The sequence below is a fragment of the Scomber japonicus genome, chromosome 3 (assembly GCF_027409825.1).
Source record: "Scomber japonicus isolate fScoJap1 chromosome 3, fScoJap1.pri, whole genome shotgun sequence".
NCBI lineage: Eukaryota > Metazoa > Chordata > Actinopteri > Scombriformes > Scombridae > Scomber > Scomber japonicus.
Window position 1 is genome coordinate 29,480,756 of NC_070580.1, and position 19,490 is coordinate 29,500,245.

General features: G+C 39.5%; 1 protein-coding gene across 2 annotated transcripts in view; it reads right to left on the bottom strand.

The window, feature by feature from the left end:
* Positions 1-19,490, bottom strand: part of arhgef10la (Rho guanine nucleotide exchange factor (GEF) 10-like a) — a 117,536-nt gene that overhangs the window by 13,235 nt on the left and 84,811 nt on the right. For both annotated transcript variants that reach the window (XM_053316116.1, XM_053316115.1), the window contains exons 20-23: positions 14,717-14,803; positions 7,523-7,737; positions 6,489-6,646; positions 2,514-2,656 (exon numbers count right to left, since the gene is read on the bottom strand). In XM_053316116.1, the coding sequence (XP_053172091.1) occupies positions 2,514-2,656; positions 6,489-6,646; positions 7,523-7,737; positions 14,717-14,803 (603 nt within the window). The remainder of the gene's footprint in view (positions 1-2,513; positions 2,657-6,488; positions 6,647-7,522; positions 7,738-14,716; positions 14,804-19,490) is intronic.

Sequence of the window (19,490 nt, forward strand, 5' to 3'; positions counted from 1 at the left end):
GTTAGCAAAGAGGTAACCATAGCTGACCTGTTAAGCTCTGTGGGAGATACAGTGAACCAGAACTGTGCTTCAACTGCGTGGCCACTCAGCTGATTAAGCCCGTGCCCCTGGAGGATTGGGCTAAGGGAAAAAGGTGAGGAATAAGAGGAGACATCCCTAGTCAGCTCACTACTGATTATAAGGATCTTGAGGCCGGCTCAATAAGCAGGTGTCTCTGTATTTGAACGTCCAGATTTGTCAGCTGCTTTTTTTCTGATTTGTTGTAACTTTTAAGAGAAAATGTAACTTATAACATCTGTGATCGCAAAGTGAGTAGGTGGTTGTTCATTTTCCCTGCTGATAATGTTGCTACTTCAAATTGAAAATGCAAAAAAAAAAAACACATGCATTTTGTTAATAGTCAGTGTTTTTGTTTGGCTGCTCAAATTTAGCATCATATTTTTTAGTTGTCATCAACCTCCTTATTTATCCAGGGAAAGTTTTCTTAGCACACATGCTACGTTTCAACACAAAAGGCTTCTAACCATTCACACAGCTACGCACATTCACATCTGGGAGCCATAATTAAATGGTAATGGTTTGCAGTTCAGCATCTGAATACCATATTAACATTACCCAGAAGAGTGTGTTTTCTGTCATTCATTATTGTCTACCACAGCCGGAGAACTCGCCCCCATGTACCACCTCTAATGGCACACACACACTATAGATGAACACCTTGGAGAATGACTGCACAAAAATGGAAGGCAAGACAGAGAAAACACCCAGGTTGATTTTCGCGAGATAATGGTGCGCATTCCAGCACCATAACTCAGAGCTCAGAGCGCTACAAGAAAATGAAGCTTATTTGTGTGTGAGAGCTCCAACAACTACAAAGGGTTTGATTCGTTGTCCATGCAGCAGCTCCAGGCAGTAAATCTTGATGACATCACAGATTAGAAATGCTGGCTCTCTTAGGCTGTGTGCATAAATCTTTTCAGAAAATGAAAGGAAAGGAACATTTCCTCAAATGCTGCAGAATGAATAAATAAATAAATAAAAAGAAAAAAAAACACCTTGTCTGGCAGTTTCACTGATGAATCCATCCATAAAAGTATTCAAACCATGTTTTGGAGAAGACAGAATATTTTTCAACTGGGAAGATGGGTGGAGTTGACCTTGCAGATAAGAGAAGCAGAAATCTAACATTCAGTATTTGCTTGAAGCTCATTATTTAATTGCTTTACTGGGACATTTCTTTCATACAAAAAGCGTTTCAATTTCCAAATGTTTTAAGATTGATAGGTTTGCTCCCGAACACTTTAAAGATAATGGGCCTTATGCATGAATGTTTTCTTATTTTTCCTCTTATATTTGTTTTTGAACAAAGCAACATGGAGGAAAATAAGAGACTCAGCCTGCTTCTCCCAGCCGCCTGATGAATGCCACCTGTTCATGAGTTGGTGCGCGTTCATGTGAGCATTAGCATAATCCACACCTTTAAAAACTGCCATAGACGGCTCTATGTTTCGCTCTGTTTTGTGGGTCAGCAATCATTCACAAAAGGTTCCCAGAGTAAGAGTAAAAACACAGCGCAAATTCAAGTCACTGCTGTCAGAAATCAGAAGATAAAAACACATGACAAACTTAAGAGTGACAGAAGGAGATCGGGAACAATTAGAGAATGTAGATCAATCTAACGTCATCACAGCAGCTCTGCACTGTGACAGGAAAGACAGGAGGCTTTGACGTGAAGTTAGATGTTGGAAAAAGCGTTCTGTGATGGGAGGCAGTGAAGGGATAGTGACAGTCACAGTGATATTAGTAGAGGATATTATAGTCTACAGTGGGTGATGTTACACTGTCAGCTGCAGCACAACATGATGCTGGACAGAGACCTGCAGAGAGACACAGAGGCAGCTGTCGGGAGTGAGAAAAGTTTCCAAGCAACTACTGCAATGTGGAAGTTGATCATAAAGTTGAGAAGAAAACTTTTTAAATGAATTGGCAGCCTATATGATGAAAATATGCTTAACAGAATACATATTTTGTATTAAATTAGTTTTTCTTAAGTATTGTATTAAACTCAAAATGAATGCAGATTAAGGCATTAGAATTGTGAGTCAAACATTTTAACTAAGGCAGAGGTGATCTATTCATCACAGATCTGGACTACTCATGAATTGAATTTGTATCTAAAGAGAAAATTCTAAGTACAATAAAACTGATGAATGACACAAATCTTCTTAAATGAAGTGTGCTTCTAGCCTGAGGCCCCATTGTACTTAATTTATGTTTTGCAATGTGCACAATAAAACATGGAAACCTGAATTATTTCCATCCAGTTTCAGTGATTTCCATCAGGTGGAAAAATTAGTTTTCATGACTTTACCTTAAAATATTTACTATAGTATTTATGCAAATAGAAAATGAACAGCAAACACAGTGTTCCATGATTCAATATACGCAGACAAACTTCCATAATGTCCAGCTTAAAGGCCAGAGCAACACATTACTGAGTTTTTGTAAATTACCTGAGTCTTGAGGCTGGAGATGTCCATGACTGTGACGTAGTTCCCGCAGCTTGCCCACACTGAGTCATCCAGCACCAACAACATCCGTACTGGTTCTGAACCCAGATTTACACATCTGCAGGAATCAGGGTCCCAAAGATCATCTGAAAAAACAATTAAGGACAATTACTTAATATGATAGTCAAAACTGTGAAGAAAGCCTTAATGTTATAGATTATCATTACAGCTATAACTCACAATTATATTAAAATAGTACTTCACCAATTAAGCCTGGCAACTGCTATTACATTGCCGAATTCACCATGAACACATTTAAAAAAAGGAACAAAATCATTTCCTTGTCAAAACCTGGTGTCCACATTCTCCACAGTGCAACAGGGCTGCCAACAATTTAGACACATTAAACTGTGTTGTGACAGTAAAAGCTAATGCAGCCTCGAGCCGCTAGCCTCACGTGGTGATGAGGTCTGGTAACCTCACTTCTGTCAAACTCCACACACCCCCAGATGTTTTTCATTTTTCAAAATTGTATTCTTCAGCCCCCATCAGAGGCAAATTATCAGACTCTGTGCAGGTCTCTCTGGATCAACAAAAGGCTTTATGCAACTTTTTTTCACATATGCAGCAGTATACTCCCAAGACCTGTAAACAGACTTTGTTTAAAAATCAGTGAAGCTCTCCTTTAATTGACTCTACACATGCTCCACTTCTATTTGAACATTGTCACATTGAGCGAAGCAATTAAATTCAATTCTTCCCACTTGTACCACAGCAAGTTAGCTTGGTGTTTACTTTAAAAAATACACTTAGAGCTATTTAACGTTGCTGAGCAATTATTAAAGCATCAATGGAAAGGCTCACAGTGGAGGCTTGTTTCTGTCACTCTAATAACATGAAAAAAAAAAAGAAAACAAGTGAGAATATGAACTACAGGGTGACTAAATAAAAAGACTGTGGACTTTCATTTCAATAGAAGACTCCACACACTGTGCAGCACAATGTTTGCACCCCTACCACCAAAATTAGTTAGTCTGGTGTACACTTAAGTCCATATTTCTCTCTCTGTCTCTCTCTCTCTCCCTCTCCCTCTCCCTCTCCCTCTCTCTCTCTCTCTCTCTCTCTCTCTCTCTCTCTCTCTCTCTCTCTCTCTCTCTCTCTCTCTCTCTCTCTCTCTCTCTCTCTCTCTCTCTCTCTCTCTCTCTCTCTCTCTCTCTCTCTCTCTCTGCTTCATCAGTAAAAATGAAAAAGACATTTTTTTTTCTTCTTTCGCTTTCTTTGCTTTTAATCACAGAGTACACGTTGCAGCTACCACAGAAGCACATTATAAAGTGAATTACATAAGCACTTCCTTTACTATGCGTTAATGAAGCACAATTAGAGTAGAAAGTGCACCCAGCCATTTAATTAACATTTTGCGTTGTTTATTTCTGCCTTTCATTGCAGAATAGCTTTACAGTGCCTTCTGACTCCCACAGGTTAATTGCTTGGCATGTTATAAAGGTCATTTTTCCACCTTTTAAAATTCACTCTTGTAAATGTCCCACCAGCCCGTTACGCTAAGCAAGACCAATGCCAATGCTTTTTCCCTCTTTAACATGGGTGTGGGGGAAAAAAAGGCTTGTCGCACCAGACCAAACTACTCTGCCTCGTCTTGCTAAATATTGTCATCGTCATTTGATGTCTGATGTGTGCATATATCGGTGAGGAAAGCTGGAGCGCATTATTCACTAAGTTACATTGTTCTATGTGTATTCATACGGCTTTTGATACAAGTCTCAGCTGTAGCCTTGGCATTTCCTGGCTGCTGCAGACTTGTTTTTAGACAGTAGCACGCTAGTCAAGGGCATAAATCTTTAACAGATGTGCCGAATCCACAAACATTTCCCCGGCACCCTCCAGAGCTTTTCTCCTGTCCTTTTTTTTTTTTTTTTTTTTTTAAATATATACAAAGCATGAATAGTAATATTTAATCGGCATGCAGCAGCTTGGTGTAATTAATCACTCTTTCTGCTTGAGAGGAGAGAAGAGCACAGGAGGAAAGCAAGCACATTGACATACTGTGGCCAGGTAAGAGGAATCCAGTGATAGAGCTATTGTGCTCCTGCTGGCAGCGAAGACCGCAAACCTCTGCTGAGATGGTGTTAAGCCCCCCACAATGCATGACTAAACATGGCATGCCATCTACCACATGGTGAAGTGTCATTTTCATACAGTCGGCTTGAAAATCATCACCAGGAATGGGAAGTATAACATAAAAGGGAATTTTATTCTAAGGCAGTCTTTTGAGATGTAGTCTAAAATTAATATAATGTTACTAACACGCTCATTCTAAAAATGGGTATACTGAAAAATGTAAGCCAAGTGACACATAACACTGATATTTACACAGTGTGGAAACATTTCAATAACAACACAATAGATGTTTTCCTACAGAGTTGTTATAAATATATAATGCTAGAAAACTCATTTGTTCTAATTAATTCACTGTAGAAAAAAAAATGTTTTTGTTGGTTAACGAGCAAGAATTTAATAGAAACTTTTTATATCTCATTAATAGACAGGAGTGGCCGACATACAGAAAAAAGTAGATTAAATATCTAATAAGCCTATATCAGTTTCTAACATAGATATTTTAATAGTGTAATTGATTGCAACATTATTCCCTTTGTTTTGTCTAGCTGCATTTGTATTACATAAATGCTGGGGTTTACAGTGATGACAGGCCTTATTTACTGTATCTAAAAGATATTCAAGTTCATATAAATAGCATTTAGGAAATATATATAGATTTTTTTTTTGGTCATTTTTCATTATGTATTGATCATTTCATTAGGTAAAAACCTGATTTACATTATTATACATTATTGTCATTCTAGATGTGTGAATTATTGCCAATCGTTGATAAGATGCATAACTCCTATTCAGCTGACGTAAATGTGCATTAGATATATTACATTTATGTGAATCTAATAAGAGTTAAAAATAAGAGTTATCATTCAACTATCTATATATTACTCTGTTCAGACAGTCAGTATCTATACATTTTCAAGATGTTTCAAGGCTTGATCAAAACCTAAAATGCTTACTAATAATTCTTTTTTACTTTAAAGAATCAATAAGCTGCAACAGTTTGACTTCCTGTTGACCTCTGAGTAATCATGCAAGAAGGATGTGAGTAGATGCATACGAGTTATCACAGAACAGGATGCTCTATTATCGATGAGGGTGTGGTTCCAGCTGCTTGTCACTGCTGAGCTGGTGCAGGCTCCTGCAGAAGTAGGAGCTGTTTTCACTTTATACACAGAGGTTCTGTTTCTTCATGACCTCCAACTTTAAGTCCACTAATGAACTTTAATGCAACCTTGCTTGAGGAACAAAGTGTTTTAGTTCCTCTAGTAAGATTGATGCACACTCAGGTTAACACAGACTAAAGATTCAATTATCCAGGTCTTTCTGTTTTGTTTTCTATTTTAATTTTCATATTGGGTTTTGTTGTATTATAATTTCTGCATTCAGTTAATACAAGGTCAAAACTGAGATATTGTGCTTGTGCTGTTATCTTTCATGGTTTAGTGAATACATTCATCAATATATTGAGTTATTATAAAACCAGGATGTTTCCCCTTAGCCTCTCATTAGATATTAAAGAGAGTGAGAGTCATAGTTTACACTATACATGTTTTTATTCAATGAGATCTCTCGGTCACTATTTTACCCAGTACTAGAGTTTAAAGAGGTTGAATGGTTTGTCAAATACCACATAAAGTGTTCCTCTTTATAAGCCTTTGGAGAAAGGGGTTACAGTTACTGTATCTATCATCATATTACATAAATACAAAAAAAGGAGTCAATGTAAACTACGACTTCTCACTTTCCAAAAAGACCACACATTGAGGGTGGCAATAGGCACCACTGTGACAGACACTAAACTACAGCCATCAGTCTGGAAACAAAGCAACCTTGGAAGCACCTTACCATTGTTGTTTCTTCCATAAACCATCATGTTCCCGTTCCGCAGGCCTGCAAACAGGAAGCGAGAGGAGTGCTTCAGGCACAGCACAGGGCAGCCCTCTGGGTTATGAAGGGTCAATAGGCACTGTGCTGCAGTGTCCACACTGCCGTAGACCAGAATGCTAGAAGAACAAAAGCAACACAAGCCAACATGATAAATGAGTGTCATTTGAAATGACAGAGTGCCTCGTTTTCATGCAGTTTGATTTAACAGTGCACTTTGGAGCAAAGCATTGTGTATGTGCAACCACTCTGTCTTTCTCATGTTCGAAATGCCATCTGAACTTTGCTGCATCTTATTGTCTTCTTCAGAATGACAAATGCACATCGCTGTTTGTTTCTCCATGTCTGAGAAGAAAATGTTAAACAGCATTGGAGTTGACAGTTTTTCAACTGTGCTAAAATGCTGAAATTGTATTTCATTTTACTGTACGTCTTGTTTCTTTTTCCCTGGACAGACATTTATAATGAAAGGGGATGAGTCAGCAAAAAAATAAACTGCTGAAACATGTCCTCTGATTTAGGTTTTTATACAAACAACTAAACACTACTGTAAATGAACATTATAGAATAGTGGTAACATAATGACTGATCTGAAATCTAAGAATATTATCTTTCTGGAATAAAAAATCATTCACTGTAACTATGACAGGAGACTGAGATTAAACCTATCCTCAATTACACGCAGTAGGAAGCCAAAGGTTTATTGGATTTAAAAATGAAACAGTGACCTTAGAAGTAGTGACAGTATTGATGCTGTGTTGGGTATCAACTCTGAGTTCTTGCTTTGATGAAATAATGACAAGCAAATCTATACTGCTAGAAATCTTAGGGGACCGTAACAACAGATAAGGGCAATATTTTACAAATGAAGATCTGAAGGGTACTGAGAGAATAGCATCTGTGCTCTTATCATTTTCAAATTTTTGTCTTGTCTTTTGTCTATATCAGCACAAAAGATTGGGTATTTGTTTGTCTCTGTGATAGCAGCATCTCACCGTCCATTGTCTAATCCAACACAAATGTTGGCTCCCATCCCCGAGGGGGCCTTCTGAATTCCAGTCTCCACGTCCTCAGTCGGAGAAGGTTCTGGCACATATTCCAGACATCGGACCGCAGAGCCTATTTGCAAGCTCTTCACAGCCCTTGGCATGGGCCTGTTGAGGGAAAATATCTCTATCTGGCCCTGAGAGCCTTCTCCTCCACCAGCCACCTGTAGGGAGAAGAAAACCTAGTTGTAAAAGGTCAAGGCCCCATGTTCCGGCGCACCAATGGACTGAATCGTAATGCTATAGGTAATAAACTATGCTGTTGACACATTTTAAAAAAAAGACCAGACCAGCCTCTCTTAGATAATGCTTGCAATGTGTGTTTTCTGCCTTCAAATCGTGTAGGCCAGAGGATATTGTCTCTTAAACATTCTCTACCTGTCAGCAATTTAGATTTCAAATAAGTTCAAATCAATTATCCTTTCAGACCTTGTCGTTTGTAGTGCCCCCCCTCCCCCCTCCCCCTTTTTTTTTTGAATATCACTTAGAATTTTAAACACATTATGTAATGGATTCACAATGGCATCTCTCCAACATCAAACAATTCTTGAAACTCTGCGATCTTTTCATCAGAGAAGAACAGACAGGGCTCTGAGTTGCTTAACACTGAGGCTTTTTTTTAGAAATTACAAGATCAAGTGACTGATCTATTGCCCAACTCACTTCATAATAATATTAAAATTAAATAATTTTCAATAAGTCAAACTGGCATCTGATATTAACATGTCCAAGGTCACACTTAATGCTTTGTGTCCCAAAGAAGTAAACACAAGCATAAAAGAAGAGTTGTTGAAAGGTGGGAAGCTTCAGTGGCTCCATTTGGACAAAGTCTCAATCAATGGCTGTAGATGTCTGTCCTTTTTTGAAAAGAGAGCAAATTTAGAAAAAAAACTCCCTATCAAACAAAGCAGCTAACCTTAGATATTATCAAAAAAGGTCGACCAATCATAACAAGCTTCCCAAGCTGATCCACACCCACAGGATGTGTGTCTACCTCAATAGAGGTTTGATTTCCTATGTGCCACATTCATATTGGCCTTTGTGTAAGCCTGTCAATGCCAATGCTGAGAAAACGAAGACTGCAGGAGCCCTCCAACCTGTCTCTAATGCATTTCCAATTAAGGTGCCATTGCTCTCATTCCCAAACAATTAAAGTGTCCCTGTGGGTTTTCAATATGATTTCATTCATTACTCCTGTTTCAGGCCTAGTTGGATGTCCAGAAAAAAAATGTCCATCTTGGAAAAGAAGCACAGCTGCTTGTTGCTAGACACCGAAGATTTATTCTCTGTATGAATCACATCGTGCAAATGTGACATGAGCTAAATATAGTCTTTAGCTCTTCTCCTCCATGCTCACCCTTATTTGCATGCAATCATTTGTTTGATTTGTATCAGCGTGCTGAATCTGGACAGGAGCGATCCTGTGGGCTCTTGAGAATGAGCCAGAACAAATAATGGTCTGTTGCACAGGGTGAAAAGAAGATAGGGAAGACTTATCTTGCAGCGAGGAGCCCAAAAAAAAGGGAAAAAAAGAAACACAGCTTCAAGTGACTGTGTAACGAGAGCCAGAGGCAAGGCCCTTCCTTGGCCAGACTCCTCCACAATTTATACAATCACGTGTCTATCTGTGCTTCCTAAACCCCTCCATACACCACCATCAGCACTATCCCTGTCATTGAACACAGTCGCCTACTCTTTTCGATTCAATCCCCCAGATATCCAGTTCAAATACTGTGCCTGGACAAAGTCTTCACTACTTATTTAAAGAAATAGATCTGGAGTCATGCCCTGGACAGATTCCTCCTCTCAACTTGGGAGAAGCAAAAACTTCCCAAACAGTAAATGCCCTGCCAGCATTAATTAGATTGGTCTGGAAGCAGCGAGAGAGCGTGGGAGAATGGTCATGATGGCACACTCAATGCTCATTTGTATTTATTACATTAAGAAAGCAAAAGCATGGGTCACCAGATTGTTGTAGTCTGAAATGGCCTCATTTCAAGTTTCCTATTACTGACACTCTAATGAATCCTGACTTCCTGATATAGGTGTATAAAATGAGAAACTTAAAAGGCAGATTAAATGCAAACTTTATCTAAAATTGTGAAGTAGGATGTTGGGAAAAGTGGGACAAGGAAGGTGAAGGCAAACAGGGAAACACTGGGGTATCAGGCTGATTAGACACAATGTCATTACTCTGATCAAAGCACATAGAAATCCCCATAGCCCATCTCACTTTAACATGATTAGTGTCATCCCTTATTTGACAAGCCTGCCAGGGAGGTAGAACCAACTGGGGGCGGAACGCTCAGCCACTAATTATTCTTGCCGGATCCGCAGGCCTTCTCTATTATTTTTTCAGTAGATCCCAGTTTCTCTCTTGCTTTGGTTACATATCGTACGGTACAGTATGTAACATGCACAATAGTGAAAGAAGGTCAGATGTGCTCACTTCTGAAATAACTACTTGTCTTGTTTCCAGAATTTCTGGAGTGTGGATAAATGTACTGCTAAATGGATTCACTTTAAGGTTTTTATTTCATTTGTAATAAAAATGTCTTCTGGTAATTCAGGCTCTTAGGTGAAAGGCCTTCTTTAGCTGGATGCCATGCTCAGAAATTCTTGCGCGTGCCACAGCCCTTCAGTTCACACCAGACGCGTATTTCTCTGCGCCGATTGGCAAGCGGCTCTGCTCGTCGACACTTGGAGTTGTTTTTTCTCACTGTCTCTGTTTGCGTGTGTATGACAGCTCTCTCTCTTTTGTGTGTGTGTGTGCATGCACGTGCCTGTGTGTGTTCATCTCGTGCTCTGATTACACACACACACACACACACACACACACACACACACACACACACACCGCATTTGTCAAACAGGGTGTTTAATTATTAAAAAATAGTTTTATTTTGAAATGCTTTATTTTGAAAACTGGATTCTCTCGTCGTTGCTTTGTTTGACTTTCTGCCCGGCTTGACACATTCAGCCATGGCACGAAAATGGCTCTGCTCCTCAGCGCTTTGTAGGTAATCGCAGCGCTTCCATGTCCGGTCTGAACCTGGCCTTAGACTTCCAAGACTTGGATCTTTACACTTAAGACTTGAGACTTTATATGACATGACATAGACTTGTCTCCAATGACTTTAGGCTTGACTTAATAATGCTCTACTAACAGGTATCTTTGCTGTATGGCTATTTGGCATGTTTTACAAATATTGCTAACTCAGCAGTTATCAGTTATAAATACTGATAACTGCTGAAACAACCATTAATGGCTTACTCTTCATGAATGCATGCAGTTGTGAATGAACTGAAACATTCTAATCTAGCCTTCAATCATTTTACTGGAAGTATTTTCCTTCCAGACCAATGTTACACACAGCATGTGGGAAACCTACCTTTGTTCCTCCAAATAGTGTGGAAGGACAAGGACAAGGTCAAGGTCGTTGAAGTCATCTATAATAACACGTTCTTATAAAGGATGAAGGTCAGAGTGGCATAGGCGCATTCAAACAGATAACACAATGCCATAAAATGCCAGAGCTCCACCATATCTCCTCTCTCCCATCTGAGTGAGCATCCACTAGTCTTTAGAATAGCTCCACAAAAGCAATTAAGTCTTACAGACACTTAGCCGTACTGTGTCTCCTGGAGGGCCTACACTTTATTTAGCCACCTCTTAGGTCGAAAAAGGATTACCTGATAAATTGCCCACCATCTTCAAAAAAGAGGAAGAACAAAAATTGAAACGTAAAGATTAATAGCAGATTCTTGGCAACATTTTTTTTTCCTCTCGGAATTTCTCTCTCTTTCAAGATCCGTCTTAATTCCCACAAGTCCAGGGATTGTAATGTGATAGTCTGACTGCACTCATCATAAAACACCCTCCAGCAGTTATCTACCACTACCCTTTATACCAGGGGTCTCATCACATCACTCACAAACTACCAGTAGGTCATAAAAGTTTGAAAAGAATATGTACATGAATTTGATAACACAAAGTCACTTGATAAACCTGTTGAAATTTCTGTCCAATCATATATCACATATCACAGACATCCCGCCCCCTTATGACACAAAATGATTATTTGCCAATCAGCTGTTGAATAAATGAGTAACACTGTCGTCAAGTTTGGTTACATGAAAGACGCTGACAGGCTACCAAACACACACACGATTTTTACAGTGACTGCAGAAAAAACCAGGCCAATAGAAGGGGAACAATAAGACTCTTTCATGAGGAATGGGACAAATGTGAAGGACAAGTGTGTATGTCTCATTTGTGGTGTAAGTGTGTCAGTTGGTAAAAGATGCAACATCGATTGCCACTCCACAACAATTGTTCACAGGACTTCCCGGCTGGTAGCACTCTACCAACACAGAAGATAAAGGAGCTGAAAACAACACTTAAAATACAACAGTCGCTGTTTACTAAAGCGGAAAAGATGCAGCCAACACAGCAGCACAGACTTTAAAGTGACACTCCTAAAAAAGCACAAAAAAATGGTGAGAGAGAAAAACAAGAGGTGATGACTCCTGTGGCTGAAACATTATTCAAGAACCATAAAAGTGAGATAGAAATTATGACTGAGTGACCTGCTGCTAATACTGTGGCAAGGAGAGTGTCTGTGCAGCCTGTGAATGCAGCAGAGCAGCTAGAATGGGATGTTGACAGGTGCAAATGGTTTTTGATTCGATGTGATGAGTCAGTTGACTCTAGTGATATGACCCAGCTGGCTGTCTTCGTTCGGATGGTATTTGACTTTTACACAAAGGAAGAGTTTCTGATCTTACTTCCACTGAAAACTACAACCAGAAAAGTTGATATTCTGGTCTGAAGGACAATTTTGTGAAGAGAAAGATCCATATTGAAAAGCTGGTGTCTGTAACCGCTGACAGAGTGCCACTAAGAATTGTATGCCCACTTTCGTAAATTTATAAACTATCATTGTGTCATTCATCAACAGCTTTTATGCTTAGAAAGTCATGGGATTTATCATGTCGTATTAAAATGATCAACTTTGTCGGAGTGAAGGCCAAGCAACACAGAAGCTTCACACTGTCCCTGGAGAATGATCTGATGAGTATAATATCCAAACTGAAATCAGATGGCTAAGAAGGGGTAAGATACTACAGATTCCCTTGCTGAGTGAAATCAGGGTTTTCATGGAATCAAGGGAGAAGGATACACCATATGGTCTGGTGCTGAGCAGCCTACTTGATCTTACATTACAGCTGAATGTAATGACGCATTTCCACTACACAGTTCCAGCACTACTCAGCCTGACTCGACTCGACACGGTTCCAAGAACGACCTTTTCCATTACAAAACGTACCTACTCAACGTGGGTGGGGTCGTCATAGCAACGGCTCAGCGATACTAACGTGACTTCGTTGTATACGTGACACAAACACATAAACAATGGAGGACATGGAGGTGATGGTGTACTTGCTGCTGTATGTGGCTTTCTGTCACACACAAAGCAACAAAATTGAGCCGTGTGGTTGTAACACTGTTGGCGGTATTTAAAAATGGCGGGTTTGATTCTTGTGTGGGACGGCTCATGACTCTTCCAGCGAAGACTCTTCTGACCAATCAGTGGCCGGCAGTCTGTTGACGTCACATTTTAGTAACGGCTCGGCTCACTTGGAACCTCAGCAGAGCAGGTACTAAAATAGTAGCAGGTACCAGGTACTACCCCTAGTGGAAACGCAAAAAAAACCGAGTTGAGTCGAGTCGAGTCGAGTCGTGCTGGAACTGTGTAGTGGAAAAGCACCATGTGTGACTAACTGAACCACTTGAATCTATATTTACAGGGTAAAGAAAAGGAATGATGTGATATGATCAATGCTGTTAAAGTGTTTTTACATTCAGCAACTCAAAAACTAAAGGTTTCAGCAATCATCCCCAGTCTAAAACTGTTGGAAAGTCATGCAGAGGCAGGTGATGCTTTGAATGTACACAAGTATTGTGACCTACTGTACAAGCTTGGACAGGATTCAGCAGACAGATTTAGTGACTTTGAGAAACTTAAGCCCTGTGTGACACTTATTGCCAACCTCTTCATGAGGGTGGACATAGGTGAGATTTCGGGACAGATGGCCGAACTGTTCTGTGTCAATCCTGTGGAGATGGAGGTTATATAGCTGCGTAATGGTGCCCATCTAAAATCTCAACAGTATTCACAGCATATCTGGACCATTGTAGTGCCAGAAAACTATAAGAACCTTAACCAAGCAGCTCTGAAAATGTCTGCTTTGTTTGGGTCCATATAACTTTGTGAAATGTAAGTTCAGAGCAAGACTGACAGACAAACATGTCAATTACTACATAAGCGACAGCCCAAGTGGATACACTTAAGCACACACTTGTCTTGTTGACTCCATGTAGTGCCAGTCATCTCACTAACTGCAGAAAGACTGAGACTGTGAACCGCAGGTGATGAAGGTAATGATAACTTTTTCTCTGACATTATTATTTATTATTATTTGAATTATAGTGTGAGCTTGACACACTGAAAATGTAAAAAAAATGCCTCCACACACACACACACACACACACACACACACACACACACACACACACACACACACACACACACACACACACACACACACACACACACACACACACACACACACACACACACACACACACACACAAAACATGCTGGTCAATTTAAGATCTTTTGAAATAAAATTTGATTCAATAGCAACATTTTGTGACTTTACACACAAAAGAAGCTCATTGAGTTCCTCTGAATAAAGATCAGCCATGTGAATAAAAGTTACTAATAATATAAAACATGAGTAGCTTTCAGCCATTTTAATTTTGTCAAATTAGCTCTAAGAGGTAAAAAGGTTGGTGATCCCTTTATACTGTTTTAATTCATAGTTTCCTAACGACATTTTACAGAGAAAAACTGAGCTTTCTTAGCCTTGAGATAATTTTTTTAATTCATTTTTTAAAATACGTAAATGAGAACTAAGTGTAGAAAGGGCATTTCAGTGGTAGTGGTAATTGTTTTAAAAGCCAAAATGTTAAATATGAATATTCCTTGTCATTGATTCTAGTTATTTGGCATTCAAATGTACGTGTGGGTGTGTGTATATGTATGCATGAATGAGTGTAAGCAACATATTACTTACCCAGAGATAGCCTTGAGGTAAAGAGGTGCTTGCTGCAGAGAAACCCAACAATGCACAGTGGACAGGATTGTGGAGGGCAGCTTCAAGCTACAAAAAAGAAAAAGAGACAAAATTAATATTTATCTATTTTGATCATGACTAAACACCAGCATTTTCCTTTTTTTTATTCTTTTGATGTAGTTAGTAGCAAATTGGCACTGCCTTGTATCACTTTTCAACTGGTGAATATAACTTTGCCGTCAACAAGTACTTTATTTCACACAGGAGTTGACAGCTTCCTGCCCACATTATAAGATGTAAAAGCAGATATATCACACCATACATTTTTCTGAAAGAGTCAGTCAGACACACTATACGGTTAAATAGAGTATCCAAAAAACATTTGGACTCTTCTTAAGATTTTATCTCCACAGTGAATTCATGTTTTGATAGATATGTGTGTATAGTTTGTATCTAAAACAGCAATTGTATAAGTTGAACGCTAAAAAATAAAAAAGGTGATGGAAACAAACAAGACTAACTCTGCAATGTTCCTATCAGTACATAACCTGCAGGTCTTACATTTTAGATTGCTTTCTGCTTTCAATGCCAAGATCATAAGAGCAACACTATAAATAATGCTCCATGTATCAGTCAGTATTGGAGGCAAATATTAAAGTTTTGTTCCAGTTTCAACCGTCATTACACAATACTTGATTTCTTTCTTTTTTTTTCCATCCACAGTTTTGGTGCTTACTTTTATTCCTGCTGTCCACACACTTATTATCAGTTTCCTACCATGTATTTGGTATGTTTTGTTCAGCAAACTTGACAAGAAAGTGAATAACAATTTGACAATAGTAGAAGGATAGACGGTTAAAAATCTTTCCGTTTCCTGGTTATTTCAAAAATGCATAAAGATTGAGTTTATGATTACATGATTGGTGTAATCCATTTCTACACCACAATCATTTCAAGCTTCAATATACACAGAGCAATCACTTAAAAGACACAGGGGGGTTAGTAGAACTGCACTGTGACATTTACCTTTAGAATTGAAATTGGTCAAACCTGTGAATACACAAGAGGCTGAAGTCCTGAACCAAGGATGCTGTTTGACTATTTATTAGCAATACAAAGAGCCAACATCTTACAAAATGGGAAAAGGAATCCATATTCCGTAGACATATGGCAGATTTGTTTGCCTGAAACGCAGAGATGGAGGTTGACATTTACAGTTAGCTGATGTGCATCAAACCTCTGCAGTGAAAGCTGCTTTTCTAACCAGCGGTCTATCTGGTATTGAATTGATTATTATTTTCGGTGTATGACTGCTGAGGGTGGGCCATGTGACAGACGGAACAGCTAATTGTGTGATGTCGGGCTGGTGGGGTTGTGAATGGGTGAGACGTGGATGAGAGAGGGGGGAGGAAAGAGGAGGGGGGGGGGGTCAGCGATGAGTGCAGCACGTCTTTAACTGTCATCCTCGACGGCAGCAAGTATCAATCACGGGTAATTTATAGCCTCCTCTGGCCAGGATCCTAACCCCTTTTCTCTCTTGTTGGGGGTGTGTATGTAAACAGTAAACACCAAAAAAACATACTAGCCAGTGCTTTCCCCATCTGCACTGCAAGGCTATTCCTCCACTCCCCCTGTGTCTTTCTCCATCTATTCAAATTCACTATGCAGATGCATGGCTTATCCTCTCTGTCAGTCTCTCAGTCCCACGCTTACATTTTTTTTCCCCATCTTTTACCTTGTTTTATGCTTGCTCTGTTTCCTCTGTCTCTACCTTTTTTTTTCTCCCTCTGCCCTTCTGCCAGCCTTTCATCAAATGCAGTGAAATGTTTTTTGAAAGGTAATTAAGTGGCAGTCTTAATAGGTACCCATATGGAAAGCCCTGTGGTTAAGAGAGAGAGAGTGTGGCTGCGGACCAGAGGGACTAGAGCACTATTGTGGACTGGCTGCTGGTAGTTTGGTTGTGGTGGATTTTATCAGCCACCTGAGACTGGCAAGCATGGTAGGCCAATTTTCACAGGCATAGATTGCTTTGTATGTTAGCACTCTCCAGAGTACACCTGACAATACTAGCGGGATATATCCACGCTATCAGAACAGTCCAATCACAACTTCATAAGGTATTCAAAAGCAGAAATGTGCACTGGGATCACTCAGATAAAGAGCTGATGTGTAAATGAGGAGGCTTGTTTCTTAATGAGATATCCACCATTTGAGAAATTTGACGCCTACACTTGTAAAATGATTCTGGGTATAAAAAGGAAAATCTCATTTCTGAATATTGTACAAGTAATTAGCTATTTGCAAATGTCACAGTGTTGTGCTTAAAATATTTAACTGTCCTCCCTTCCATAAGGGACAATGATTCACACTAAATCCATAAAATCATGAAGTAATTAGCACAAGACGTGTTTTTTTTTATTAAATCAATCTGGAATGAAACTGCTATTACATCAAGCAACATTTTGTATGAGAATGGCTCACAGGATACACAAGGATACCACAGCAAGGACAGATTGTGTTCCCATTAAAGTGCAGACAGTGACTGTGATCAATACAGTAAACCACTCGTCCACTTATTGAACTTCTTTAAACAGCCAATGGATAGAGCCTGGGTGAGCATAACAACAAAGCCTGTGAGATCATTTCTACCTGTGAATGTGCAAATTATATCGACAGACACACAGGAAATGGAGGTCTTCAGCAATGACCATATCAGTGGCGATTCCAATGCTAATAAGGTATCAGTGAGGCACCATTTAAAAATCAATGCGATCCAAGCTTTCTTCAAGTCAATTGTCAGTCTCTTTTATAGCACTGTGTCTGAGTTGGTGCATGTGTGTGCATGTGTGTGTGTGTGTGTGTGTCTGCAAAGCTGTAGGTGTGAAGTTGAGAAGCTGAAGCAATTCCCAGGTGTGGAGGCAGGATGAGAGAGGAAGGTGAGCCTGTAAGCTGGTTGAGGGAGGTTTGATGGAGGACTTCAGGGAGCGTGGGGAGGATAAGGGAGGAAACGGGCAGGTGAGCTAATTAAAGTGAGATTTGTTGATGTGATGAGAGGGCGGCCTCCCAGCTGCTGGTTACCAATGACCCAATGGTCGACAGAGAGTCCGCCCCACCCATTACCCCAAGAGGGCGCCAGCCCATATGCTAGTTCCAGGTGGCAATAGTTAGCAGAGAAGCATCCATTGCTTTTATGTAAGATAAATGTAAAATGTGTATAATTAGATCTTTTCCAGGGAATGAATGGATGGGACCATTTATAGTGACTGTGAACACTTTTTGCCTAGTTACCCAATGCTACATCTACTGGCTCTATATCTCAACAAATTTAAGTAGTAGTGATTATTATCCGTGGTTTAATATGACTGGGTAGAGTTTTAGTAATTAATGTATATATTTAATGATTGACTCTCAGACTGTCAGAGCAGTGTCCCCTGGTAAGAATGACTTCCCCAAAAGAAGTTAATGTTGTTTTTCTTCCCAAGGCTACACAGGTGCGCTGTGTTTACTTACAGCAATATTCCTCAGTAAGCACTATGAAATCTGCACTCAGATATGTGGAGGACACGCATCGGATATGATAGAATTTCTATCCAAAAGGGGTCCATGCATCATATTAATCGGGGCCTATAATGTTATCAATGACAAGACACACTGCAGCCAGCATTGCATTGTTTGGCCTCCACCATGCATATGTAATGGATTCTCTTTATTGGAAATACTGCTCTACAGTCACTTATGAAACAATGCATTAGGTGAAACTCCTGAGCACACATTTCTGGACTGTTCAAAAGAAGAAAAAAAAAACAACTACTGCATAGCCTCCTGAAAATCAAATAATGAATAGTATCTCCAAGAAAGGCAAGAGTAAAGAGAGCTGGGTGCTATATTAGACCCAGGGAGAGAAAATATGCCTGTATTTTTTTTATTTATTTTTTTTCTAATTCCATAGTCACAGTGCCTTCCTCCCAATTCCACATACCAACAATCTTTTACACGCACTAACAAGCACTAATAGAAAACTTCCAGTGTTTATTAACTGGTAATTGACTAGTGCAGGCGCTCCCTCCCTACTGCAACCCCACTGCCTAAGGCTACAAGCAGGAAGGCCGCAGAGTGAATCGCCAGTCAACCTGAAATTACTTACATCCAGAGCACTGCTACAGGTAATGCACACTAAACAAGCTACTAACATAAGAGATTTTTGCAAAGTTGCTGCTCAGTTTATCAAGAAAGCAAGCTCTGATGAAAAGTGACACTACTTCATTGCTAAAATATAAACGGAAGCTGAGCGCGTTAACCATGTTTGGTCTCGATTTGACCTTTTGAGTCAATTTGATTTCGCAACTCAAACATTTACCAAGGAATAAAACTTGAATAACTTATTTCTGACATTAAACTGTAATCACTTAAGATATAATAAAATAGATCCATATTGTACATTTAGACATGTAAGGAAGAAAGTAGGACATTTACTTCTTTGATTCATTGTAGATTTTTCTTTCTCAAGAGCTTGATATTCTAACTGAGGGTATAAGGAAGTCAAATGAAAAAATCAGGGCAACTGGGAACAAAAACAAAAGAGATCTGTGAGAAAACTGAAAAACAGATGGTGAGATCTGAACTGAACAAGAGAGAGGATGACTGTTCACTGTGAGTATGCCTCACTGGCATAACTCAGCAGGGGGGAGTACCATCTAATTTTCAAAGTAAAATTACCAGGATTACTGAGCCTATACGACTGATTCTGAACATACAAAAGGTAAGTACCCTAAAA